The sequence below is a fragment of the Eptatretus burgeri genome, chromosome 8 (assembly GCF_056783735.1).
Source record: "Eptatretus burgeri isolate ZD-2024b chromosome 8, Ebu_testis_v1, whole genome shotgun sequence".
NCBI lineage: Eukaryota > Metazoa > Chordata > Myxini > Myxiniformes > Myxinidae > Eptatretus > Eptatretus burgeri.
The window spans coordinates 31,288,946-31,316,639 of record NC_140968.1 but is presented as its reverse complement, the minus strand read 5'-3'; the positions used below and the strand labels follow the sequence as shown (position 1 = coordinate 31,316,639).

Below are 27,694 nucleotides of genomic sequence, written 5' to 3'. Positions count from 1 at the left end.
GCCATTTTCAAAACTGCGTTATCAGCCACCATGTCAGATTAAGGTGTGTTGTTTACAACATTCGCAATTGCCCTGCGTTTGAGTTTACAGGCCACCTTGGTACTAAAATGTTATAAAACACAAAAATGACTCAATTTTTCAGGCCTAAAAGTAACAATTTTCAGGGGCAAATGGAATGACGAGTTGATTGCACATGCAGGAGATTCCATCGCACGGCAATACATGCTGCTATGTTTGGACAGAGGATGAAATAAAAAAAATGGAAGAAAAAAAAGTCCTTTTTAAATACAATCTTTTAAAATGGGACTTTGTGTTGGAACAAATTTGAATTTGTAGGATGGAGAACTAGTCTTGCTGGTGAAGGCAAAAGGTTCGTGTCGCTCCGCGTCGGGAGTAGGGTAGAGGGATGAATATGAAATTGATGATCGATACTGAGAATTTAAAAAAGGATACAGCACGAACAAACAACCATATGTTGGCAATCATTGTGGTAGCTTGAAAAGCTAAATTGCCTCCTACTGCGTCGATGTTCCTTGAGGGATCCTCCGCGCCCCATATTGCTTTAACCCCACTCCGTGGTGTAATGGTTCGAGCATCCGGTCCGAGTCTGCGAGGTCAGAGGTTTAAACCCTGGGCTGAGTCAGGGCCGGATTTCGACATGTGGTGGCCCCTGGGCAGCCTTCAGTCGTGGAGGCCCACCCTACCTGAGAATACTAAAAAGGTGACAAGACATATTTACAGTCATCCATAAAGTATATTTTTCAAGAACAAGGAATCTGAACTTCTATAGAAAATAGAGAATGAGATAAGATGAATATCTTATATCTGTTCCACGAACTACCAACGACCATTCAGGCACTCACAAATACATTTTTACTTACAATTTTTTTTTCATGAAATATGTGGAGGCCCCCTGGTTGTGGAGGACCCTGGGCAACTGCCCAGCTTGCCCATGCCTAAGTCCGGCCCTGGGCCGAGTCGTCCCAAAGATTCTTGTTTAAATGGTGCGTGCTGCTTCCTCACTTGATACTCAGAGTTTAATGAAGGGATAGAACATGAATAAACAATCATAGGTTGGTAACCATAACTCAAGGTCAATTGGTCGAGTTGCCTTCTCCCTGCGTTGAAGTTCCTTGTCAGGAAACTCCTATTGCAATGGAACGTTGATCGAGGAATATTAACCACCATGGGCAGCAAAAAGAGGCTGACATTTTGGACGCTAACCCCTCATTGGGGCTATTTCTGGAAATGTCAGTTCTCCTTCTTGTTCTTCCCAGTCACATTAATTGGAGTGGCCATCACTCTCAAGGACCCAGAGCTGTATTGATGACAACACCAACACAGGAGGGTAGTGCTTTGATAGGATCACTCAGTAAGTAATGCAGGATGTAGTGCACATTCTCCTTTTATACTTTGTTTTCTCACACATGTAGTTTGGTCATGTGACATTTTGAAAACCAAGAAAAACTAAGAACTTCGAGATCTTCTCCCTTATAGATTCTTACTTTGCAGCATTAAACGACTAATTCAATGTCACAGATTTGTTTTGAACAGCAATTTGGTGCCCATGCCAAGTCAACCAGAGGCTGCACGTGGACTGACACCGCATGGAAGCAGACCAGGCTGATTACCTCCTCCTTAACCAGTTGGGTTATTTTACCAATGATTAGTCTTGAGACTATCCCAGGTTGCAAAAGATTGAATCTCTAATATTGTTCCCTTTTGCCACACTCGGGCCTGCAGCATCTCAGATGCCGGTCAGTAGTGCCCTGACCATGAGGCTCTGGCTTCCCAGTGAGTGTTGAGGAGGTAACTGTGTCCTGTCCATGATCAGCCTTAAGCATGGACGTAATACCACCTGTGTTTGTGGGCCCCTGATGGGCTGTTAAATTTACAGGTGACCTCACAATCATTTCAGCCAGTCGTGGACAGAACATGGCTAGTCCATCTGCAGAAATGAATGTGAAATTGACTGTTTGCTGCTTCATGGTGTATTCGTTTTCATATTGAGATGTAAAGACAAAAACCCGAGGATAATGAGGTCTGGTAGTTTCCAGGTATTTTGATTTTCCTTCTGTTTAATTTAAAAGTTGGACCGAAAACAGTTTTGATGTATAATAGGTTCATGTGTTTTTGATTCTCCCATATTGTTTTCTGCTCCTCCATTTCTCTTCATGTCAGGTTCAGCAGGCAGTGCATCGTGGACAAAGATAAGAGGAATCAATGTCGATACTGCAGACTGCGGAAATGCTTTCGTGCAGGCATGAAGAAGGAAGGTGGGTCCATTGGGTGCAATGGAATTCGAGACTTTTGGGGTGTGGGTGTTGTGTGCATCCCCGAGGTGTTAATGGTTTGTGAAGTTCAGGTTCTCAAGTCATACAGATGTGATGGATCTTGGCCCCTCATGTTTGGGTGTGGATGGTGTGTGCATCCCCACTGTGTTAATAGTTTGTGTGGTTCAGGTTCTTGAGTAATACAGGTGGAGATGGATCTTGGGCCCTCATTTTTGGGTGTGGGCGGTGTGTGCATCCTCATGGTGTTAATGGTTTGTGAAGTTCAGGTTCTCGAGTGATCAAGGTGTGATCGATCTTGGGTCCTCATTGTACGAGTGGTGTGAGCTTATGTCCTTGACAATGCCAAGAAACGCAGTAAAAACCACACGTGGTAAACGGTTTACACCTCGAGCTGCAAATCACTCGTCGAACCAAACTTACCCATCGGTTCCTGGAGATAGTTTGGGGTTATTTTTAATTGATACACAGTAGACGAAGGAACAAACAAAATTGCATGTAGGTGTGAAACTAAAATTGTTCCCAAAAAGCTTTCTAGCTGTCGGTGAGCAGACAATGAGATGCCAGTGAATGTGGCCACAAGACCTCTCTACATCCTGTGGCTGGCATTCCGCCCTTCACGGCCCGATCATAGACTCGTTTTACAGTGCCGTGGCTGAGAACTGCAAAGTTCCTCACAAGGTCATGGTTGTAATGCAGTTCCTTGGGCCTGAGGTGTGGTGCAGAGCAAATGGAGGAAGGTTTTTATTTTCTCACCCATGGAGGGATTTATTTTTTACGTGTTTGCCAAAGGAGTGCAACGTTTTGCGGAATTATGAGGCACTGTACAGGAATGCTGCTTGCTCATTGTAGTGCAGAAGATATCCGATCCTTAAAGGCTCACCGAATAAACCGGAGTACATGACTGAACATATTTGGTGACTCAGAAATCCAAAGAAATTGTTTAAAATAAATAAATAATAATAATAAAGGTGGCACTCGTCACCTAAACAACGACCCTTTTGAGGATGTCCTTGAACGAGCAATGGTGCAGATCTTGATGTGGCTCATTAGCTAAATATACAATCAAATTTCAAAAAGCTGTTCTCTAAGCCTGGTGTTGGCTTTGCAGTTAAGGTGGCTGGCTTGGGATGTTAGGGTCCTGAGGTCGAGCCTCTTACCATTGAATTAACACCAGGTGGGGTTGACTCAGCATGTCATCCTTCTGAGGTTGGCAAAATGAGTACCAGTGTACTGGTAATAGGGGCATTGCATCAGCGGCACAGCTGGGCTCTCAGCCAATGATGTTACCCGCAGCCTTATGCTGCATACGGAGGAGTTGGAGGTTGTTCTCTCTATTAGGTAAATGTTCTACGAGGTGTGTAGTGTGTTAAGAGAATATGCTGCTGTTATATTCCAATCCTCCCTCCAGAGTCAAACACCAGGCAGTGCATCACCATCTCATGGCATCCCCCCATCCCTACCTGTGATCTTTTGTCTCACCATTAACCCGAACAACCCAAGACCCTTATGTGCTGTTCACTGTGTTTCCTTCTCTCCTCTTACCATACTTCACCTGTGATCTTTAATACCCCCATTTACCCGAACTAACCCAGCACTTACTTGCTGGTTTCTGTTGATCCTTCCCTTCTATCTTTTTCCCCTTTCGTGTCCGTTCATCCCTTTGCTTTTTTTTTGTCCAACTGTTTCCCCTCTGCTCCACCGTTAGTTCATACCCTCCGTGACCTTGCTCTACCATGAGCCTCGATCATTTAATAATATATTTAAGTGTTCTAAAGCTCATGGGATAGCACGTAGATCAAAGGCATGAGAAGACATCTGTGTAGGCCAACCTTATTATATGAATTACAAGACATTAGTAAACAATGGACGAATAGTAAACAATGGACGAAAAAATATAAATTTTCCAAATAATTTCCAAATAAATTACTGTGAGCTGTTAGTGGTTTATTGTTTATTAGGTACTGTATTGATACAGTTTTTTTTGTGGCATACTTTCATGGGAGAAGGAGTTCTGGGTGACTAGGGAACCCCTGGGTTTGCCACTGTAATGGTAAATATTTTTTTGTTGGTGGGGGGGGGGGGTTCCGGGCAACCAGGAAACCCCCCTGGATTTGCCACTGGTGTACAGGATGTAAACCCGTGGTCACAGCATTATACGAGCCATAGGTTCCGACAGGAATATTAAACAAGCCAAGTCTATTACCAAGAATATTGCATAGTCTATTACCAGTACGCTGATTGGTGTTTCCATTTTAACATTTCTCTCGTGATGCCATGATCCCAGGTTCAAATCCCATTACAACCTACAGTATGTTCATTTATTTAATGTCTACCGTTTATCCTTGGAATTCAGGTAAGTGTGTTCATGTTCTTGTCCTTAATGTAATAAATATAGACGAAAGTTTGTTTGTTTGTAACTTGCAAAATCGAACATTTTTCAAGTACATTGGTCAGTCGATTTTGTTATTCTGTCTGTCTGTCTGTCTTGTCTGTCTGTGCTTGTTTGTCAATCGCCTACAGGTCACAATTCTAAACCGATCATCATGAAACTTTACCAGATTGTAGAGTTAGTCTCAACTGAGAAGCCTATTGATTTTTGAGGTCAAAGGTCAATGGTCATCTTGAGGTGAAGTTTCTAAAATAATCATTTTTCATCCAGTTGACTTGAAAATGAAACAACAATTGCATCGTGCATCACTGAATTGGGAAACCAGCTATTTTTCAGATCAAAAGGTCAAAGGTCAACTCAAGGGCAAACATCTAAAATCATAAATTTTCAACTGAAAAATCATCAATTTACATCCTATTAACTTGAAAGTTGAACAGGATTTGCATAGTCTACTACTGAATTGGGAAAACTATTTTTAAGTTAAAAGGTCAAAAGTCAACTTGTGGTCAAACTTCTAAAATCAATTTCAATCTGAAAAATAATCAATTTTTATCTGATTGACCTGAGCTTTGATGAAGATTCTTAATTTTAATCTTAATGAAATGGACAATTTGTATCCATGGCAACCTTTGGAGAGGGGATAGATTTTGCAAGTATTGTGCACGACATCTTTTCTTGTTTGATAATTTATGAATTCGAACCCTGCAGGAACCAGTGCAACCAAACTTTGCATGGCCTCATCTATCATCCAGAGGAAGGTTGAACGCTACATTTGGATAAAAAAAATATTGACCACAGATAAAATCAGAAAAATGGCCTCAGGCCTCGATTGGGTCTTGTGCTTATACACTGCCTGGGTCCCCCACCCCCTCCCCCCAGGAGCAATTGAGTAATATGTATTCTCAAGATCGTATGTTGAGGTTGTATCTCATGATTTGTTGTCAACAACACAACATTATAGTGTTAACATGTGTGCCTATTATTAAAAAGATTGCTTTACACAGGTTTATTATAACACTCTAAGCCTGGTGTTGGCTTCGTGGTGAGGGTGAGGGTAGCTGGCTTGGAATATAAGGGTCCTGAGTTCAAGCCCTGTTGGCCACTAAATTAACACCAGGTGGGGTTGACTCAGCCTGTCATCCTTTCGAGGTTGGCGAAATGAGTACCAGTGTATATAGGTGCACAGCATCAGCAGCATAGTCCTGCCCCAACAAAATGATAGCTACCTAGCAGCCAAGCTACCACACGCAAGAATAAGATTATAACACTTCCGTTTTCAGGCCTTGAGTGAGTATGTTGCTTACACACTGCCTGGGTTTTCCCCAGGAGCAAGCGAGTAATAGGTATTGTTGAGGCCATATGTATGCAGCTAATAACGGAAACTGTGTATTCCCTGCTGCGTAAGGCCAACATTCTCCAATTTGTCATGCAGGAAATATTTAAATACATATTTCATTGAATATACCCAGGCAGGCAACACCGACGACTTCATCTCGTGTAAGATAAAAGCTCTTGTTTGACTTTTGGGTTGTAAAAAGCCTCCCAGATGAACCTTTACCCTTTCACTTTTGGGTGCACTCTTTATTTGTAATTTGGGAGGTGGTGACTAATCTGGCGTGACCACCGATCTTAAAATTAATTATCCACTAAAAAACCAGCTTTGTGGCATTTCCTCTTTGCATCATCACTGGGTTTGAGAGCCGATGAGACCTCGAGGTTTATCCGATAAGAACATTTTTCTCTTGATGCCATTTTTAATGCTTTCAATTTGGCATCGTTAAAAAAAAGGTTCATTGCCTGCCATTTCTACAATCTCGGATAATAAGGAAGCGATAAGTTGGAAAGGTTAAGGTCTTTGAAATTTGCTGTCGTCCTGTCCCTGTGCAGCCAAAGACCTTGATAGGCTCGGGATTAAGCATTTAAAGAGAGAGGTCGTCACTTGTAACTGAAATTGTATGAAGTATGCCGACGATATATTCTCTTCATACAACTCTGACATTATTATGTATTGGTAATTTGTTCCAGCTGTACAAAACGAACGAGACCGGATCAGTATGAGACGGACAAGTTACGAGGATGTTGCGTTCCTCTCCATTACGGTGCTTGTTCAGGCCGAGGCCCTTGCTCGACAGGTACTATCCTCTGCTCACCCGCTGCTCCACCTCCCCCTCATTATCATCCCCTACAGATATATATATATATATGTATATATATATATATATATATATATATATATATATATATATATATATATGAGGTGTGTGTCTGTGTGTGTGTGTGTGTGTGTGTGTGTGTGTGTGTGTGTGTGTGTGTGTGTGTGTGTGTGTGTGTGTGTGTGTGTGTGTGTGTGTGTGTGTGTGTGTGTGTGTGTGTGTGTGTGTGTGTGTGTGTGTGTGTGTGTGTGTGTGTGTGTGTGTGTGTGTGTGTGTTTTCTTTGAGTTCTATACAATTCTACATCTTTGAACCAATCTCCACCACATTTTGCATCCGTGCTGGGGGGACCCAGATTCAGGTCAAGGGCACAAAAACATCCCCACAAGAATGGAGGATTAATGGGGTTTCTGAGGCATCCATTCAAATGAATGGGGGGAAAGGGAAAAACTTTCTGACTTAAGCCCCAAAAACCCAAAATAGGAGACTGATTTCCTCCCCCTCCCATACAAGAAAATGTAAAATTGAGACTTACTGATTAAAGCACTTCTTTCCTTTCATATTTTCATTCCATTCAAAGAGCGAACCAATGAATATTTGTCCATGTTCAACTTTGGGGAATAACTTAATTTTCCTATTACAATCATCACCGTCGAGTATATTCAAAGATTACTTTGGAACTTAGTTCTTGGTTTAAGTATCTTTGTTGAACAGAAATGAAATGATAAACTTCTCTTAATGCTCTTATTTGACCACCTCTTGAGCCACATATCATTTTGAGATTGTCGTAAATTGTGTTTCCATTGTTTAATTGATAACCATCAAAGTTTTTAGTCCATTCATGGATATTTTTTTTTTCTTTACATCCTCCAACTTATTTGCAATTAAATTTATCCGCTTATTTGTTTTATCTACTTTTACCCCAGTTATTTCTTCAATAAGACTTATTTGATATTTCTCACATTCATAATGTTTCCCATTTAAATACCAAGGCTGATGACATCTCCACTCTTTGGTTTGGTTATTGCTTGGTTCTATCATTTATAAATCAGTAAAAAGACGGCGGTAGCCTGTTAAAATTCCCAACCCAATATCTTAACACTTATACTTTTAACCGTAAGGGATACTATTGATTCCATTCTCAAAAATATATCTTTTATCATCAAAAGCTCCTAATGCTTTCGTAGTTATCTCTTTGTATATAATTGATGCTTATAACTTCTTATTGTATTCATTTTTCTATCCTCTTCTTTCTTTAAGGTTAAACAGTTGTAATAATGATTGAGGTTTATTGTTTCCTTGATTATATTTTTCTTTGTTCCCTTCAGCTTCTTATCACACCTTTCAATGTTATTATTATCAATATACATTAAAAGCATAAGACTTTGATCTCAATCCTATAAATTCCCTCATGACCTTCCTACCCAATTCATCTTTAAACTTACCAATAACCTTTTAATTCTTTGATGAAAACAACACATCACCCGACTTATAATTCCTTGTATCATATATATCAATATTATCAATCATATCCTCATATACATCACTTGTCTTAATTTATAATATAAAACTATCGGTATATATATATATATATATATATATATATATATATATATATATATATATATATATATATATATATATATAAAAAACAATGACACATTATCCTTACACTTTGATTTTAAATTATTATAGTCATAATCATAAATTAACGACTTTGACAAGTCAAGAATTGATGTTCCTATGTAAATAGGTTTATCCATTTCAATACTCTCTTTTTTCAAATGAATAGCACAAAAGTTCTCTGAAAACACCTCCACTCGTTCAAAACTTGGTCTATTAATTAATTTTGAAGCATATTTCCAAGATGGAGCAAGTCTTATGGTTTGTTGATTCTGAACATTTTCCATAGTCTTTCCAAATACAGCATTATTCATTAATTTATAAAAGTCCTTCTCAAAATCTGTTTTTGTTTCTGTTCTCCTTTTTGTATTAAAATCAATACACTTCTTTAACCAATGACTTTGTTTGAATTTCAAAAATCCTATGAATTTTCTTCACTCTCAACCCAGCATATAAATATTGTCTCAAGTTCCTTTGATGTAAAACATAACTTTCTTTATCATTTAATGTATTAAGTAGTTTTTCTGGAGATTTACCTTTTATATTAAATGACTGTTGGTAATAACTTAACCATTCTTTTCTTGGACTTTCTTTATCAGGGGCATAAGGTAGGTCTTTACGTTTGTTATGAAGTTATTCTGGATATTTTAAATCAACCTGAAAATAATATCCAACTTCAGCTTCATCCAATTCTTTTTGAGAGGAGACAACAATGGCCATGGGCCAGATATGGCCACAGTGCACTCCCCCCCCCCACCCCCCCACCTCCCAGCAAACCTATGTTTTGCTGAATCCCCTGGATATACTGAACACGAATATGAATGTTAACATTGAAAATTTTGGGATGCACTACCTGTTTTGACCTTTTGAATAGGGGTACCCTAAAGTTATACTTTTATCGATTTGTGTCGAATTCAATTTTCGGATGGAATCAAAATGGCATGCAGAAGGCCCAAATCATATCCAATATACATGTATGATGCATCAAATTGAAGATAATTGCATTCTGATCATCTCTATATGTCTAACAGTGTTGTACATTATATCTGAATGTAATTGTATGCATTTGAATATATATTCCCTATCTTTTGAATAAACACAAAATCAACACTCCGTATTCCTCATGAATATATTTGACATTATATGAATTTTATTGCAGGTACAGACTATTCAATGATAGTGAGAAATGGTATTAATTACCTTTTATTTTTCGAAAATATCAAGCAACTATTATGAAAATATACAACGTTGTCACAAGATAAGCATCAAACGGGTATTCAGACAAATAATGTTTTCAATCAACCACATTTTGACGCAATACAGATTTATGGTCACTTTTATGGAACATTACTTGACAAACTATTACCATGATTACAGAGAATTAGTTATAATACCACCCAAATTATTATTTAATAGTATAGTTTGAAAGAAACCAAAAAATTCAAGATGGTCACCATCAGCATCACCAAACTACAAGATATTTCATTGCACATAAACATTTCCAGTCTATATCTCCATAATCCGGATCATGTCAGTTACCTATAATACTAGAATATTTTACGTGCATTATTTCATTATCCTTCATATTTCTTCCCATATTCATCCATCATATCTCCAAACATACATCTACAACTTACAGTGCCAATGCAGACTGCAGAAAGCATACGTTTCAGAGTGAATAAAATAGTGTTTATATTTGCATTATATCCGCATCATATTGAATACAATATTCACAGAACTAAATAACATAACCAAATCTCAAACATGGTAAGTATTTAAATACAACATATATTCTAAACAATTCAAAACAGAAGTATACTCCAATAGAAATTAATGTTCCTGCCGTTAACGTGAATTGCAACTAATCCGACTCATTGTCAGACTGAGCTGTCTCCATGAAGATAGTCCAATTCGTCTGGAATGTCCGAGTCTGAGTCCGAGTCATTGATGTTCACTGAATCTTCAGCGATGTCTGCCAACTGCTGTGGCAGGATCCCTCCCTCGTACCAAAGAGGCTCCAGCTTCCCCTCAACTAAAATCTACCCATGTCCATCACTTGGCTCAGGGATCTCAAGATTTGCAACATGGGCTCTTTTCCAAATGCCAAGTTGGAAGTTGACTCTCCAGATGTGTTGCTCCAGGCTCTTCTTGCATAGAGGGAGAGTGCCCATGTCAACTGTGCTCGAACGGGAGAGACGGTCATCATTTTTCGTATATAGCTCATTCATTTTCATGAACCGCAACTCATCGACGCTCCGAGTACGAGGTCTTCCATATAATGCACAGGTGAACTCATCCAGGTCATCCATCAGGTCATCGGGTACTTCCCACGTGTCTCCTAATCTAGCTAGAACTGGTACAAACTTGGGCAGCCCTGAAAGGGTCTTCAGTGGCTTCACTGTCAAGGATCATTCGATGCAGATATCTACCAGATTATTGGACCATATCAAGAGAACCAAGTTCATATGCACATCTTACCGCGTCGCTTGTGCCACTGTCTGCATTGTAGACTATGTAAGTTTGGAAGTTTCCTGTGTGGTGTAATCTACAGGACGCCAATGAGTCCTTGTACTTCTCATGTTTCTCTAACTTAGCTTTAAGGTTTTCCCCACGGAAGTTGGGATTGGCAAAATCCGTATGCTGTAGGCTGTCGATATAAATGCTGGAAAGCTCTGACAGTTTGATCATGTGTTTGCCTCTAATGATATCTCTTTCTCTGACTTTCTGAACTTCTGCAAAGGCCTGACTGTGTGCTTGTGCCATGTTTGTTTGTCTCTCCTTGTCCTCTGTGCTTGTACTCCTCCATTTCTCTGGATTATGTGTGTAGACAACCCGGCAGGATTTGTGATACTTCGCTTCTGTAGCAAACAAATCATGACCTCTTATCCGTGTGAGTAATTTCTCATCACATTTGTTTTCAGCTACTTCGAGAACTGTTCGGCATCCGTCACACTCAAACTGGCTTAAGCCTTCAGTGGTGTGTGTCCCTTTGATCTTGACCTTTCGTCTCCCCTTTGAGTTACAGAAGATGCAATCAGATGAAAACAGTACCTTGTCCCCTGATGAATCCCTCTAACTTTACTTGGAGCATGATGGAGTAGATGGATCTGAAGGAGTGGAGAGGCGACTGAGCTTCATGGTAAATCATTGATAGCATTCTCTGTGATATCCGTGACACTCAGTAAGGGAATCTGGTATTAGGTCACAGGTACTTGTCATATGTTGGACTGATCCATGTGGTTGCGCCAGTCTCTTGTCTCGGATCTCCTTCAACCTTGCTATTTGGGCTGTGGAATCCTTGGTTGTGGATAATTGCACCATATGGCCATATTGTAACCCAGGGAGGTGCACAATGCATTCGGGCTCCATTCGGGACTTCGAGCCTCCATGACTATCATCTTTCCAACGCTTGGGAGGTGGGTCTTCTCGCTCCTGGCCGCCTTCTGCTGCTTGCTGGTCAGACATCAGTTGACTATGTTGTGCACAGCTAGTACGAACCTGAAAATAGAAGGAAACAGGACTTGAAACTTCATATTTTCATTCGGTGTTAATTATTGCAATGTTGTATCACATTCTTAAATATTTCTGATTTGGACTGGAAAATATAACTTAATTACCTTACTTAATTAACTTAATTACCATTAATTAAAACTTATCAGTAGTCATACCATGAGAAAGAAAATGCATCATAACTAACCTGTTATCTTCAGTTGAACATTCAACATTAATGTTTTGGAAATAAATCTTAAATAATATGAAAACAAATATCGACTGTGACGACTCGCTTTCCGTTCAGGATACGGCCCATTCCCACACCGACACCATTCCTGTATGTCTCGTATTTCAAGAAATATAAGGTAATTAAAACCGTTTCTCACTATCATTATAGTCTGTACCTGTAATAAAATTCATATAATGTCAAATATATTCATTGAGGAATATGGAGTGTTGATTTTTTGTTTATTCGAAAGATAGGGAATATATATTCAAATGTATACAATGTCATTTATATTTAATGTACAACACTGTTAGACATATACAGATTATCAAAATGCAATTATCTTCAATTTTATGCATCATACATGTATATTGGATATGATTTGGGCCTTCTGCATGCCATTTTGATTCCATCCATAAATTGAATTTGACGCAAATCGATAAAAGTATAATTTTAGGGAACCCCTATTCAAAAGGTCAAAACAGGAAGTGCATCCCAAAATTTTCAATGTTAACATTCATATTCGTGTTCAGTATATCCAGGGGATTCAGAAAAACATAGGTTTGCTGAGAGGTTGTGGGGGGGGGGGGGGCGGGGTGCACGGTGGCCATATCTGGCCCATGGCCTATTGTAAAACTTTTTCATAATGTTTTTCTTTCACCCATTTAAGTTTTCCATAAGGTAAAGATTGAGACATAGCCCACCCATACAAATTGTTAGCATCAAAATACATCAGGTAAGAATTGTCCTCATTCTTATTAAAATCAGGAAGATATTTGTTATTTGCTTTAGCATATCTCTTTGAACATACTTGAGATATTCCTCCTCTTTTAGCCTTCTCTATCATTAAAAGCATATCGAAATCCTGATTAATTCCAAATCTTGTTTTGTCATTTTTAACATAAAACTCCAAGCCAAAACCGGGGCTGTGTAATAGTGAACGGGGTCTAATCCATAAGAATTTTTTTTATTATGACAGACTGTTCTAAAAGTTTCAAACACATCAGCCAATAACAATACATCAGTTTTAAGATACAAATTGTAAGCCTGGTGTTGGCTGAGTGGTTTTGGTGGTGGCTTGGGATCCTCGCGTCCTGAGTTCAAGCCCCATTGACCACTGAATTAATATACACCAGGAGGTTGACTCAGCCTGTCATCCTGAATCAGCAAAATGAGTACCAGTGTACTGGTAAGGGGGACACTGCATCAGTGGCATAGCCACGTCCCAACCAATGATGCAACCAGCAGCCATAGGCTGCACTTGAAAGAGAGAGAGAAGATACAAATCATGATATTCTCCAAGATTCTTTATACTAAACTTCTCCCAAACCTTTTTAGCTTGTGTATAATCTCTATCGGAAATATGTTTTATTCAACTTGCCATAGAAACTTTCCCTTGAAGGAAGTTGTGTTTCTTTAAACTTTTCAAATGTATCCATATAGTCATACGGATATATTCCCTTTTGTAATAAGAGATCAATCTCTTCTTTATTTGAGAAATGTGATTTAAGATTTGGTAAGTTTTTAATATTTGATGCTAATTTAGATAATGGACTTGACTTGACAAAAACTTGTATGTGCCAATAAATCTGATATGGGTTATGGGGGGTGTATGAATTGTTTTTGTGAATGAGATGTATTTTTGATCTGTCTTAGAAATGGCAGGAATATCTCCAGATGTCTTTGAAAGTTCATTTATAAATAGATGTGTGTCATAGTGAGCGTTGTTGTGAAGAAAGACAGGAATGAAGTTTGGGGGCTTGTAATTAAGATTACAATGGGAATGAGCTGGACCTCGATATTTACCAGTAAGGTGACAGTGATCCCTAACCTTGACCTCTCCCTCAATTTTCTCCTCACAAATATGACAGATACTGTTCTTTCTAAATTCCTTTTTCTCTCCCTTTGTTAATGACATTGGTTTATAGGTTTTAACCATTATTTCTCTTAGTCTTCTACAGTCTTTTTCCAATCGTCTTACAAACTCCTCTGAAGCATCTTCTCCTCTATAAAGTTCTAACTTGTTGTATTCATCACCAACAGATGATTTGATATAATAACAGAAACCACAAGGAGAATGTTTTTGATATTTATTTGTGTATGATTTATTTGGATTTGGAGAAACAGCATCTATCTTTTCAAGGATACTTTCAAAATCAGCATATATCACAAACGGATATTTTATAGATTTGTTAAAGTCTTTGAATAATATGTTTGAACCTGCTTTTGGTAAATTGATTACGGTTGATTCATGATAACTACAATATTTCGAATGTTGATTTAATCGTTCTTTTGTGTGAAAGGAGTTGAGACATCTCTTACAAGGATACGTTTTACATTTTCTCTCATATAGTTGTGATTTGGTTAATCTTGATAAATTTTTGATGAAAGCATAATGTGATTTTTCCTTTGAAGTAAAGTAGAGAAGGTCAATGTGTGTTTCATCATTTTTATAGTTGTTTGAAAATTTTAATATCTGAACTTTGTTTGTATCCGTTAATCCATATACATTAACAGAGAGATTATTCATTCTCTCAAATTTAGGAATATTTCTCAATGACATTGGAAACTTTAAATCTTTAACATTTAATGTATTCTCGTATTTTTTATAATGTTCAACCCTTTTAGGGTTCCATTGTGGAGGATGTAAGTGAGCAATAACAGACCATAGAAAACATTTATTATCTTTGTTTTGAATATTAACAACCACTTTCTTAAGTTATATCTCTTTTGGTAAATCAATATAAGAAGAAGCTTGAAGAGGATCTGATTTTCAGATGTATATATCTAAAAAGATTATTTTTGTAAGAGCAAATCCACTACCTACTACAGTGTTATCAACATCTTGTTCTTGTCTCTGGAGTTCATCGTAAACATCACATCTTACAAAATCTTGAAATGATGAGATAAAGTGAGAGTTTGTCCTCATATCGGGAGTAGTTTCATCGCCTTGTCTTACCATATTCAATTTTAGTCCCATATAAAACTTAAAAGTTTTCATTTCACTTAATGTGTTTTTAATTATAGTTTCAATACTTTGTTTAACCACATCAACAGCTTCCATGATTGAAGATGGTCCAGGGTCTTGAAAGCGAAGCAATCCTATTTTTATATGTCCTTTAAATGCCCCATCAGTGTTTTCAATGGAGAATTTAGTGGCACCTTCCCTTTCTTCATTGTTCTTGTGTTTGCGTGATTGAAGGTTTTCATTGTAAAAAAAATTAACGAGCAGGTTTTGGGTTGCCGATGACTTGGCGTGTTTCGAAGATTGTAAGCACATTAATAAACGTGGGGTATTTATTTTCTTACATTTGAAACTCAAAATATGCTAAAATTACCTTTTAAATCAAAACTTTTCTTGGTGATCGAAAAACAGACCGGAAGTTACCGAAGATGCTATGACGTCACGTTCTCCGAAAACTTCGTCAACATTCGGAAACAGCATGTAAACAATGGCGAGATGTGAATCAGAGAGTCATTTCAGCGGCGATGAAATTGAGTGTGTTCATTCCGATATTGCCGAGGACGAGTTGGAGCATGATGGGAATTTATACGATGGAGTTTTTGGCCCTGAGCCATATAAATTTGAGCCACTTGCAAGTGCCAGAAAACGGCCTATTTCGTGTACAAGTGTCAGGACTGACTTTCCGGCAGTTCACACTGACAGACTCCACCAGACAGATTGGTTTGTCGATTTTCATTTTCTTGTTCGATGCATAAAATAATGTGAAGTTTGATTCTTCTGTGACTTGATATAAGAATTTTTTTAACCCTCTCGTAGCCTGGTGTTGGCTCAGTAGTTAGGGTGGTGGCTTGGGATCCTCGGGTCCTAAGTTCAAGCCCCGTCGGCCGCTGAATTAATACACCAGGGGGTTGACTCAGCCTGTCATCCTTCCGAGGTCGGTGAAATGAGTACCAGTTCCAGTGTGTGTACTGGTAGAGGGGCACTGCATCAGCAACACAGTCGCACTTAAAGAAATGATAGCTACCCCGGCAGCTAAGCTGCCATACGACCACCACCAACCTTCTAGTCACTCAAGAGTCAGAAATAGAATGAATCAATAATGGACCCAAATGTAATGGACCCTCAGTGTTGAAGTCTTTCTGACAGCTGAGCTTGACCCCAGCAAAAGTGATGATGGCGTGGCCGATGGGGAACAGATTCTCAGCCGCGTTCCCCATTACGGGTTACAACGTACGGACTTCCGGATAGTGATGACTTACTCTATTCTAATAATTTCTCGATTTCTTATGCACATTTATAGATAAACACAATGCCCCAATCCTTGAGAGGTGACACAGTGTGAGAAGATGAAGCAGGAGCCATCTGAGGAGGAGAAGGCTGAATGGTGGGCACAGCGTCACGCTTGTTTTGAAACCGAGCTCACTCATTGCGTTGCCTTCGTAATCCTTGGCTGTGAAATGGTCACCACAAATGATAAGTCTAGCCAAAGGGTCCTCTTTACCCGTTTTCTTTGGGGGAAAATTCGCCCGTTTTGTTTGTACAAATCTTATCCACTGCTGGCGAATGTTTGATTCCTTCGAGAATCGGTGGTAGGGTTTACCCGTTTTCCAGCCATGTTCGCAAAACATGACGACACACGTACGAGGCATGATGTACAAATATCCAAATAACTTTGTTCTACAATAATTCAAAATAAAAAAAAGGATAATATAGACACTTGCAAGCTCAAAATAAGTGAAAGAACGGCCCGCTGAACTGGACACTTCTTGAATGAGCGAGTGAGCGCAGCTGTATTTTGGAGAACGTGACATCACCATCCATGTATGGGCACACGGCTGTTTTTTTCAACGGCCTCGAGAAATAACAACTTCGGAGTTAAATTTCATTAATTTTCCCAATAGTTAGGCAACCACAATAGTTTGCATCGAACTATTTAATGCACATATAATCATATTGATAAATTTTCAGAACATGTTTGGTGACCTGCAACCTGCTCTTTAAGAATATCATTATCATGTCTATCACAATGTTTTGTTTCTTGGTCAAGTGGAGATATTTGCCTGAAAAGATTGAATGTGTGTTTATTGGTTTGAAGGTGTTTTTTATAACATTTATGATCATGATTACAAACATCGCAGTACGTTGTATTCACCATATTTATACAATAAAACTTTGCTGAAAATAAAATTTTCTTGATGAAAATTTCGTTTAATTTCGAGGTGAATCTGTGCTTAAAACCATTTTATTCTCCAATTTTTTTCACTTTATAAATACAATGTATCAAGACACAAAAGACAATTTTCAATCAATCTCTTCATTTGTAAAAGATACTGAGAAATATGTCGAGGATGTAAAATTGAATAAAGATAAATATTGTTGCGGGCCGGGGTTCGGTGGTGAGAACGACTACTTGGCAGCGGAGGTTACGTCGTCTCCCACCAGACTCCCCGGAATTGTAGGCCGTCGCTCCGGATAATTTCACGAGCCGGCGGGTCGCTGAACCAACCGTGGACGCCAATATCTCAACCGCGTAGCATAGGGTCTTTTTGTCTAGAACCAATTTACCTAATTAACTACGCGATTTCGACTACCAGGGAACCACGCCCTCGGCACGTCTTGCTTAAACCGGGTCACTCTACCGACTGTGGTAGAGTTCCAACTTGACGTTGAATTTTTTTTTTCAGCTGCTGGAGGCAACTCACCCTAACACGGCAGGCCATACGCCGTTTCACAGGCCATTTGAACTGGCCTATTTGCAACAAGGAGGTATCCGGGCTGCTCAAATGCAGTCCCCAGTAATGCGGCTGCCTGCAGGGCAGTCCTTGCAAATACTTTCAGAGATGGTCCTGGAGCACATGGTGAAGGTTGTGACATGGGAAAGCACATAAAGGCATGGGCGGGTATGGAGGCAAGGCAAAGGCAGGCAAAGCATGGCTTGGCAAACGCAGACCAGGAAAGATGCAGTACAACAGGAAGTAGGCGCACGAATCTGGCCGGCTTCTGTCTGGTCTCGTGAGGTTGTGGGGGGAGTGCTGTGTTGCCGGTCGGTCTGAAAATGGACTTGGACCTACCCTACGGTCTCCCCCCAACCTATTGCCTATGCCTGTCCTTGTACATACCCACCCCCATTAGCTTGCAACAAAAAAAACGAGATTTAGACTTTTATTTTTCAATAATAATTGCGTGTGTCCCAAGCCCCCTTATCGTCTTTGTTCGGCCAACCTGTCCTGTCCGTCTATCCCCAATCCCTAACATCCTTTTTGAGGGGATTGAGGAAGAGACTAGTGAATCTGTCTCGAGGCCCAATGCAGCTTCAGAATAACTCCCACAGATTTCAGCAATTTCCCAAGGTGAGTCCAGCAGCCTAAGAACAGCGAAGGGTTGGATGGTGCGAAGTGGTACACGTTTCCTTTCTATCCTGGTATTTATTAACATTAATCTATCCCCAGGGCTTTTTAACACACCTGTCTCTTTAAACTATCGGTTATATAAACCATGATTCCCGTCGCCTGTGTTGGTGTTCGTTATTAATTCGAGCCTGGCCCGCAAATTTTCACTCGTGCTCTTGCACAATTTCGTGGCTGGGCAGCGTGGCTCCATTGGCAGGGATATCCATCTGCCAAACTCGATCTTCGGCACCCCTGGGTCGCTGAGGCTGTCTCCGAGCCTACCTACTCCTTATGAACGTGGGGGATGCCCTTCCTGGCATTTTCCCCATCGATGCCTACGTGGCATATTGGTGCTCCAGGTCCTGTTTCCATGGGCTACCCTTGCCCATTATACTAGCTCGGTCCCTTGGACCCATGGCCTACTCTGGCCGACTACTTCGGTGCCCGGGGTGCCCTCTACTCAGTACGCATATTTCCACAGCCACGCTCCCAGCTGGTCAATAGACTCCTGTACCCTTCAAAAGGTTTCGTGCCTTCGTTGGACACCAACAACAAACCGACATCCATTTTGGTTAATTTAACTTCTTTGGTAAAGAAGGCAACACGAGTTTCGTGTTCATGTTGAGGCGAATTTGCTCATGTGATGGAGCAAGACGCTAGCCATTGACTGTTCAGCTGGGTCATGTTAAACCACATTCGGCTGGCATGTTCGGCTGGCCACAATGTCTTCAAAGCCTTTATGTTGTGCCATGGGGGAAGAAGGTGGCACCATTTTGCAGAGGAGCGGCGTCGGCAAGGGCGATGATGAAAAGGAGCTGCATGGTGGTTTCTGAGCCCTGGTGTTGAATATCACCGCCCGAACTACCTCCCGTACGCTTACCACCGAGAGAGTAGCTGGACGCCATTTTGCGAGCTTCCTGCGCAGGACGATGCGGGTTCGATCACCCAACCTCATAATAGACCACTTCTGGACATGAAGCTAAGTGTCAGAATAAAAGAAGGGATTATTCTTTGATTTATTCTGTCCCCTTATCTGTATTCAAGTCTGTGTGGAGGCACCTCAAATAGGAATTTTGGTTCACCTCATCTATATTATAATACCAAGCTTGCACACTAAAAACTCGGCTCGCCGTCACACGATCCCTATGAAATTGCTGTGGCACTTTGCGGACATGCCGACAATGTTTGGGAAGTCTTGGCATTCCATAGTACCACTTGCATTTTGCACAATGCGTATTTTTGTCATTCCCCATGTACGGTCTGTCGTCTGCTACCAGCTATATTGTACTGCTATCCCGTGCATGTGCACGGGTATCGCTAGTATTTCATTATTATCCCGTTTGATTTATTTCCATTATAAATATCTGATTTATGTCATTAAACCCCTATTTAATAAGATTGCTTGTGTCTGTCTATTTGTTGTGGATTCGAGTATAAACCCTCATCCTCCATCCGTGTGCCTCCATTTGCTACACGTCCTTGCCGCCCTCCGTCCTGCACGCTATAATCTCCAGAGAATCTTGGCTGTAAGCCTCCAAAGGAGAAAATCGTTTGGCGATCCACTCAGGCTGGTGTTATCCCCCCCACCCGGACATGACAGTATCTTTGTTTAAAATTTTTGAAAAAGAAAAAATTCTTTTTTGAAAAAACAAATTTTTTTTCAAACTTAAATCGTCAACTTAAATAGCTTATAAAAATGTGTTATCACGAATATTACAAATACATTTTCAAAATAAATGTTTGGATTCTGCTCGGTGTAAATCATGACAGCGCGGCAACTCACGTACTTATCCTCAGTTAAAACAAGCCAGCCTTCATCGCGATATGTGGTGAGGTGTTTTGAATAATGTGGTGGTTACGTGGTGGTGTGTTTTTAATATATATATATATATATATATATATATATATATATATATATATATATATATATATATATATATATATATATAACACACACATGCAGAACCATACATACATTAACAGCATTTTGGTCTGTTTTCCCACTGTCAGGTCCTGTGAATTGTCCGGTCTACGTACATGTGATTTGTGTGATGGCTTTCCATGAGCCTTAGATCCCATCGAAAAAAAGTAGCCAATGTCCTCCCCAAATCGATTTGCAAAAATATTTTGGGTACACTCTTGTTGATTTGCATCTCTACTGCACTCATTTCCAGAATTGGCTCTTCCTTCAAAGGTACAAGTTTATTTTTGTAAATACTTGATCCATCTGTTTTGGTTTGTCGGAATCATCTCCTGCATGTACAGGTAGTAGTTAAGGAAATATGAATGGTGCCTTTACTATTTGTTCCCTTCTCTCATTCCTCACCAGATTACGTCACCACCATGTCCCTGTCCAGGGGATGTCAGCAGCAAGAAGCTGGCTAGCATTCAAGATGTGTGTGAGTCCATGAAACACCAGCTCTTGGTCCTGGTAGAGTGGGCCAAGTACATCCCGTCTTTCTCTGAACTTCCTTTAGATGACCAGGTTTGTCAGTGTATCACGAGATTTCTCTTTTTCATTTGTATTATGTGACCAAGTATACCAAGGCAATTCCTGTTTGTACGTTCTCTCCCATGATCTTTCCTTACCGTTCTACTACACTTGTTTTGGTTGTAAATTTGAGGCTTTTCTGGTTGGTCTAATGCCACACGACAGTTGGTCTGTGGTCTATTCAGCATTCCCATCTCAGTACTTACATTTTGATGCTGGAATCCCAGGTTGAAATTCCATATGGGGTGTTGATTTCTCCATTGTCTGGTGATGTCCTCGTAAATAACGTAAAATTACTCCCAATGGATGAAATCAACAAGATGTTGATTGAGATATGTTAACCACTCTGGGAAGCGAGGAGAAGCTGACATTTTCAGTCATTAACCCATTGTCAGAGCAAAAGAGCCTTTTACTCTGACAAAGCTTTAACTCCTTAAAAGTGCTCTTTTGCTCCGATGAAGGGTTAACACCCGAAACGTCACCTTCTCCTTCACACTGCAGTGATATGAGCACACCTCAATCAACGTTCTCTTGATTTCATCCATCTGTCTATGTGTCTGTCAATGCAGAATGACACTAGTTCTTCACTCTACAGTGTGACCACAATGCCTTGTCACCCCTTGTAAAAATTGTGACATTGCCTTTTATCATATTAGCTCACAACATTGAAGGGTTCTACAAAAGTTATACCACATACATTTGCAGTACTCCTTTACTTTATTGCCCATTTTACAGCATATTACACAAGCCTTAAATGTGCATTGGATCCATTTGTGCACCATCATTGTCATGACAGTGAATAATTTTCTGCCACATGTTCTGTGGGACATTTTCCGGAGCATTTGTGGGTGATACAATTAAAAGCAAGTCTCACTGCTTGTTTAAGGTCATCAGTGGTTTCGTAGCACTGCTGTGCAACAATCTCTTTTATGAAGCCCCAAAGGGAATTATCACATGTCAAGAGGTCTGGACTTCGAGGTGGCCAGTCAAGAGGAGCAGGCAGCACTGATGACCCACGACCAAGCGAACATTCCCCGCATCCCATCTGTGGTTTAATTCATTGTCTGATAACTCTTCAACAAACAATGGCCGATAATTATGAGTGCAATTTTAGGTCAACCTTAATGTGCTTTTTCATTGTTGAACGTCGTATTCCAAGCTCTGCGGATTGTTTACGGGTCATCTCTTTTGGTGACTTGGTAACAGATTCTTCGACCAATTTGCACTGCTGACCTCTGCTCGATGGCCTTCTAGTTCTTGGTATATCTTTTATGTTTTCTGTTGCAAAGAGTTTTTGCTCCAAATGAAGAAGTGTCTTTTTATAGGGAGCTTCTTGGCAGATTCGTTGCTGGAAGTTGATGCGCACCTCTTCCATTTTTTTTTCCTGTTTGTGGATGTTCATGAACCCAGACACAGACAACAATCCATTGTGCGATGGTGTAATTGCTTGTACCATCCATGGTTACATCCACACAATCTGAAAAAAGGGAAAAAGGAAACGAATTAACACTTTACACACAAAGCCAATGCCAATTTCTATAAGGGGTTACAAGACATTGTAGCCACAATGTGGATTGTGTTTCCCAATTCCATTGTCCTGCATGTACAGTAGAAGCTCCTCCAAGAGCCCGAGAATGTAAAAGACATCCCAACTAATCTTTAGACCCTCTGTGAGATATATATATATATATATATATATATATATATATATATGTGTGTGTGTGTGTGTGTGTGTGTGTGTGTGTGTGTGTGTGTGTGTGTGTGTGTGTGTGTGTGTGTGTGTGTGTGTGTGTGTGTGTGTGTGTGTGTGTGTGTGTGTGTGTTTTGTCTCTAATGTCTCCTGCATTGCTTTGCATCTCCAAGGTGGCATTACTCAGAGCTCATGCCGGGGAGCATTTGCTGCTCGGTGTTGCCAAGCGCTCCATGCTGTATAAGGATCTGCTCCTACTCGGTACCTAACATTCATTATTGCACCACTAAATAGATGTTTCCTTATTTTTTGGAATTGATTGACTGATTGATTAATTTATCAATGTATTGATTGTTGAGTAACACTATACTGTTTATCTGACTGCATCTCTAGGAAATGATCGTATTATCCCTCGGAACTGCCCAGAGATTGAGATCAGTCGCGTCGCCAACCGTATCCTCGATGAACTCGTGAGGCCGTTCCATGACCTTCAGATCGATGACAGTGAATTTGCCTGCCTTAAAGCCATCGTATTCTTTGACCCTGGTAGATAACAGCTCTCAGTTCCTCCGGAAATGCGTTGCATCACGACAATGTACAATGCTGTATTCATAATGTGTCTATTGGAAGCTGTATGCTTGAACTTTGCAACAAACCACATATTCACACACCACATATATGAACAAGTCTGGAGACGGCGATGGTTCACGAGGGGACGCCACGGGCAAACTGGCTGGAATCGGGAAAAACGTTAATGATGAAAGTTGTAGTACTCGAAGAGCACTACTTGCATACCAACTTTCATTCGAAACAGTTGAAAAACCGAGGAGCTCGATGCCCAATTTATTGATTTTTTTGGACATTTTCTAAGTTCGTGACCTTGACCTTGACCTTGGGACGAAAATGAAAAATCGAGCTCCGTGGGGCTATGCAGGTGCCATTGGGCTAACCAAATACCGAAACCCCTGTCAGATTCTACAAACCCCCTAGGAGAAGATGGATTTTTATGTCAAAATTCACAATTTTCTAAGTTTGTGACCTTGTGACCTTGACCTTGGGACGAAAATGAAAAATCGAGCTCTGTGGGGCTATGCAGGTGCCATTGGGCTAACCAAATACCGAAACCCCTGTCAGATTCGACAAACCCCCTAGGAGAAGATGGATTTTTATGTCAAAATTCACAATTTTCTAAGTTTGTGACCTTGTGACCTTGACCTTGGGACGAAAATGAAAAATCGAGCTCTGTGGGGCTATGCAGGTGCCATTGGGCTAACCAAATACCGAAACCCCTGTCAGATTCGACAAACCCCCTAGGAGAAGATGCAAATTGAAATCGGCTACCCCCTAAAAACATGTTTTTTTGGGCGTGGCTCCACCCATAATGGGCGCAGCACGCCCATTCTCAGTAAAACACAACTCGATCATGATATAAACCTCCCACCAAAATTTTATCAGGATCGGATCAAAACCCACGGAGCTATGCTCGGAACAGACAGACAGACAGACAGACAGACAAGCCGGTAGGCGGACATGGATAGTCGACTACCCAATAGAACCTGAGGCGATGGGCCCGTTCGATGGGGAATGACCTGAGGATTAAGCACAGGACAAGCCGGTAGGCGACATGGCTGCTCATTGTACAGTCCACAATAAGTGTACGATAAAGTATTTTAGCTGTTGCTAAGTAACGGAGGTGTGCATAGCAACCATTCATTTTTGTGTACATGCTAGCCACATTGTACACATTTCACCCAAGTTTCATCAAAATCAGACTCTTTCTCTTTGAGATATTCGCAATTAACCGTTTCTGAAATGTTTGACATGTACTCGCCCAAAACCTATCTCATCCTACAAATATTTTTTGTTAGGGCTGCAAATTGGCATGAAGGGAGCTAGATAGATTGCGCACAGAAATCTAAGCTTGGATTTTTTTATATATTTTTTCGATTTTTTGACCATTTAAAGGGCCGTTGCTATGCCATTGCTAGGGCCCAGGGTCCCATATTCGAAAGCACACGATTCCCAGAAATATTGGTCCTACCTACCAAATTTCATTGGAATCGGTTGAGTGGTTTAGCCCCTAGGCTTTACCAAAGTTGCGCGGACAGACAGACAGATGGAAATGTCCAGAATAAGTGTGCTCTATGAGCAGCCAATAAGGGTGCTCTCGAGCGAGCAGCCAATAAGGGTAGAAAAAAAATTCGACTAGATCGACTACCCAACAAACATATCGACGGAAATACTGATAATAATAAGGGTAGGAAAAAAAAATCTCAAAAATTGTTTTGTTTCAAAAAAAAATTTCCCGACTAGATCGACTACCCAACAGACGCACACCAATAACGATTATAGTGGTCACTTATTTTTTCGTGAAAAAATTTTTTCGTGAACATTTTTTCCGTGAACCAATAAAACAGTGCTTGATGGAACATCTGTCACATCATATCAAATATAAAGTTCTTTACTCTTATGGTATCAGGAACCATTTCCGATACTGGCTATTATCATGTGGATCCTGACCAATATGATGTGACTGCCATCTACCATCCTGTGGTCCACAATAAGATCTGGAGAGGTAACTGGGACAATTACAGTAAAATTAAGGATAAACCTCTGGTGATGCACAGACGACATGATCTGCTTTGTTCAGCCTGCCCATAGCCGGATGGCTTGTTCTTCTTTTAATCCGCCACTTAAAGGTCCACAGAATCAGAAAATCATGTTTTTGGTTTAATTAATAGATATGGCTTCACTTAACACGTAATCATTGTTCTTTCCTTGAATAAATATCTTGAAAGGAAGATTTTAATGTTATTTGGCGCCATTTTACGCTCAGTTCGCCCCACCCCCAAAAAAACACTTGACTGGCCCCGTCCTTCACATGACGTCATCTTGACCTGTCCAGTCTCACATGCATGTCCAGTCTCGCAGCACCTTCTACATAATGATTTTGACTATAGTCATAATCTGGGGATTCTTGATCAGAAAATTATTCGTCAATTTCACTTTCTGATGAGACTGGAGCGAGTTGTGTGCCCATTATCCGTTGCATGCTGACAATCTTTCCCTCGATGACCTCATGGCAGTTTATCTGGAATTTTTCGGAGCGGTACCCGACGGGTTTGCTTTTTTAACTGTAACACCTCAAAAAATTATGACAATTAAAAACCACGTTCAATTCCTATTTATTACTTAAAAATTAGTATAAACACATCATAAACAATATTTCTTTTTTCTGATTCTGTGGACATTTAAGGTCCTTCAGATCGATGCTAGTCCGGCAGATAAGTGAAATATTTGGGGGAATTGTGCCTTTGATGATACAAACTTGAACTTTGGCACACTGTTATATCATGCCCTAAGGAAGAGATTTAGCTATAGGGCCATCACAGAATTGTCCTGTGGCCAAAATGGCCACCACTGGTTGTTATTTTACCAGTTTCTCAGGTTCTAGACCAGCTGGGATATTGATTCTGGTGGCTAATCGTACATTTTCAAGGATGAGGAATGCAGTGGTACTATTTATAACATGCTAGCAACTACCAAACTACATATATTTAGCATTCAGGGAATTAAATAATAGTAAAACCATCAAATATTGGCGGAGTTATGCACATTTTCCGGAATTTCAGAATCAGCCCATGGGTTGTGTGCTGACCTCATAATTATGTTTATGTGTATTCATATATTTTGCTGCATATTCACCCAAAACATAATAATAACGTCACAAAGATAATCTATGTTGTTAGTACAGCTTTTGTGTACTTGTGTACACCTAGTAACAATGCCTAATCTGCATGTATATCTGTATACTTTCAGTTGACCTGGACTGTGACTGGTGGCGCCAACATATTTTCCTGGAGATTTCAGCTTTTGGTAGAGTGGTGGTGGTATAACTAGTACATACTGTTCTCATTTTATAACTAGTAGATACTGTTCTAAAGTAGCATAGTGCATCGGGACAATGGCCAAACTATACAAGGTGGTGGACCCTGATGAGCCTAGCTCATCAGGTAAACAGTGCCCGACCACAGACTGGAACAAATGTGTTCTGTGTCAGGAAGACACAGATGAGATGCTGACATGTCCATATAATTCAGCACGTGGCACAGATGGGGCAGGATACAGGACCATAGCTGAGCATCTTGTAGCATTCGACAAGATCAGTTGGCTGCCAAGAACACTAAAACTGTCACAACTGGATGAGGGTCAGGGCATCGAGGCAGCATTCCGGGTTCACAAAGCCAAATGGCATGACTCCTGCAGACTGCAGTATAACAAAACAAAACTTCAGAGGGCTGAAAAGAGGAAAACACACCACGATGATGACCCAGAAACCCACAAGTTCACCCGTCAGAGCATTGAACGTGAAACTCATTCAACAGAGACATGCTTCTTCTGTGGAAAATCTGCAGCAAGAGATGCTTTTGGTAATGCATCAACATTCAAACTTGACATTAGTGTGAGGCAGTATGCCCTCAAACTACAGGCAATCATCTGTTCACCCAGAAAGGTAGAGACATTGAAGGACTCCCTCCAACACAAGCAGCACTGATTCAGCACACAAAGAGGGCTGCCTACCAAGCTGGTCACTGCTGGGGACAGATGATGGTTGCAGTCCCAGAACTCCCATCCCCAGGTGACTGGGGGTGGAAGAAGAAGGAGAAAGGTGGATGGGAAGTGCACTGGACCACACTGCCAGAAGTGACCCAGGCCTGTCGAGAACCCATACGCTGTGGATGCAAAAAAGGGTGCAGAGGACAGTGCAAATGTGTCAAGGAAGCACTTCAGTGCACTGCCCTTTGCCACTGTGGTGGACTGTGTTCTCGAAACTAACATTACATTTCATTGAAAACCTGTAATATTACCATGGAAGGCCTGACCTGGTTAATAATGGAAGGACTGTCATAGACTTGCCCTCACCACTAACATCTCAAACAACAATGGGACATGCACTATTGATTTGTAGGATACAGCATCATCT

General features: G+C 40.4%; 1 protein-coding gene across 4 annotated transcripts in view; it reads left to right on the top strand.

Annotated features, from left to right (window-relative positions):
• LOC147021450 (hepatocyte nuclear factor 4-alpha-like) overlaps nucleotides 1-27,694 on the top strand; it is a 162,852-nt gene that overhangs the window by 123,801 nt on the left and 11,357 nt on the right. For all 4 annotated transcript variants that reach the window (XM_085891402.1, XM_085891404.1, XM_085891401.1 and 1 more), the window contains exons 3-7: nucleotides 2,182-2,276; nucleotides 6,709-6,815; nucleotides 20,859-21,014; nucleotides 22,884-22,971; nucleotides 23,104-23,256. In XM_085891402.1, coding sequence (XP_085747528.1) covers nucleotides 2,182-2,276; nucleotides 6,709-6,815; nucleotides 20,859-21,014; nucleotides 22,884-22,971; nucleotides 23,104-23,256 — 599 coding nt within the window. The remainder of the gene's footprint in view (nucleotides 1-2,181; nucleotides 2,277-6,708; nucleotides 6,816-20,858; nucleotides 21,015-22,883; nucleotides 22,972-23,103; nucleotides 23,257-27,694) is intronic.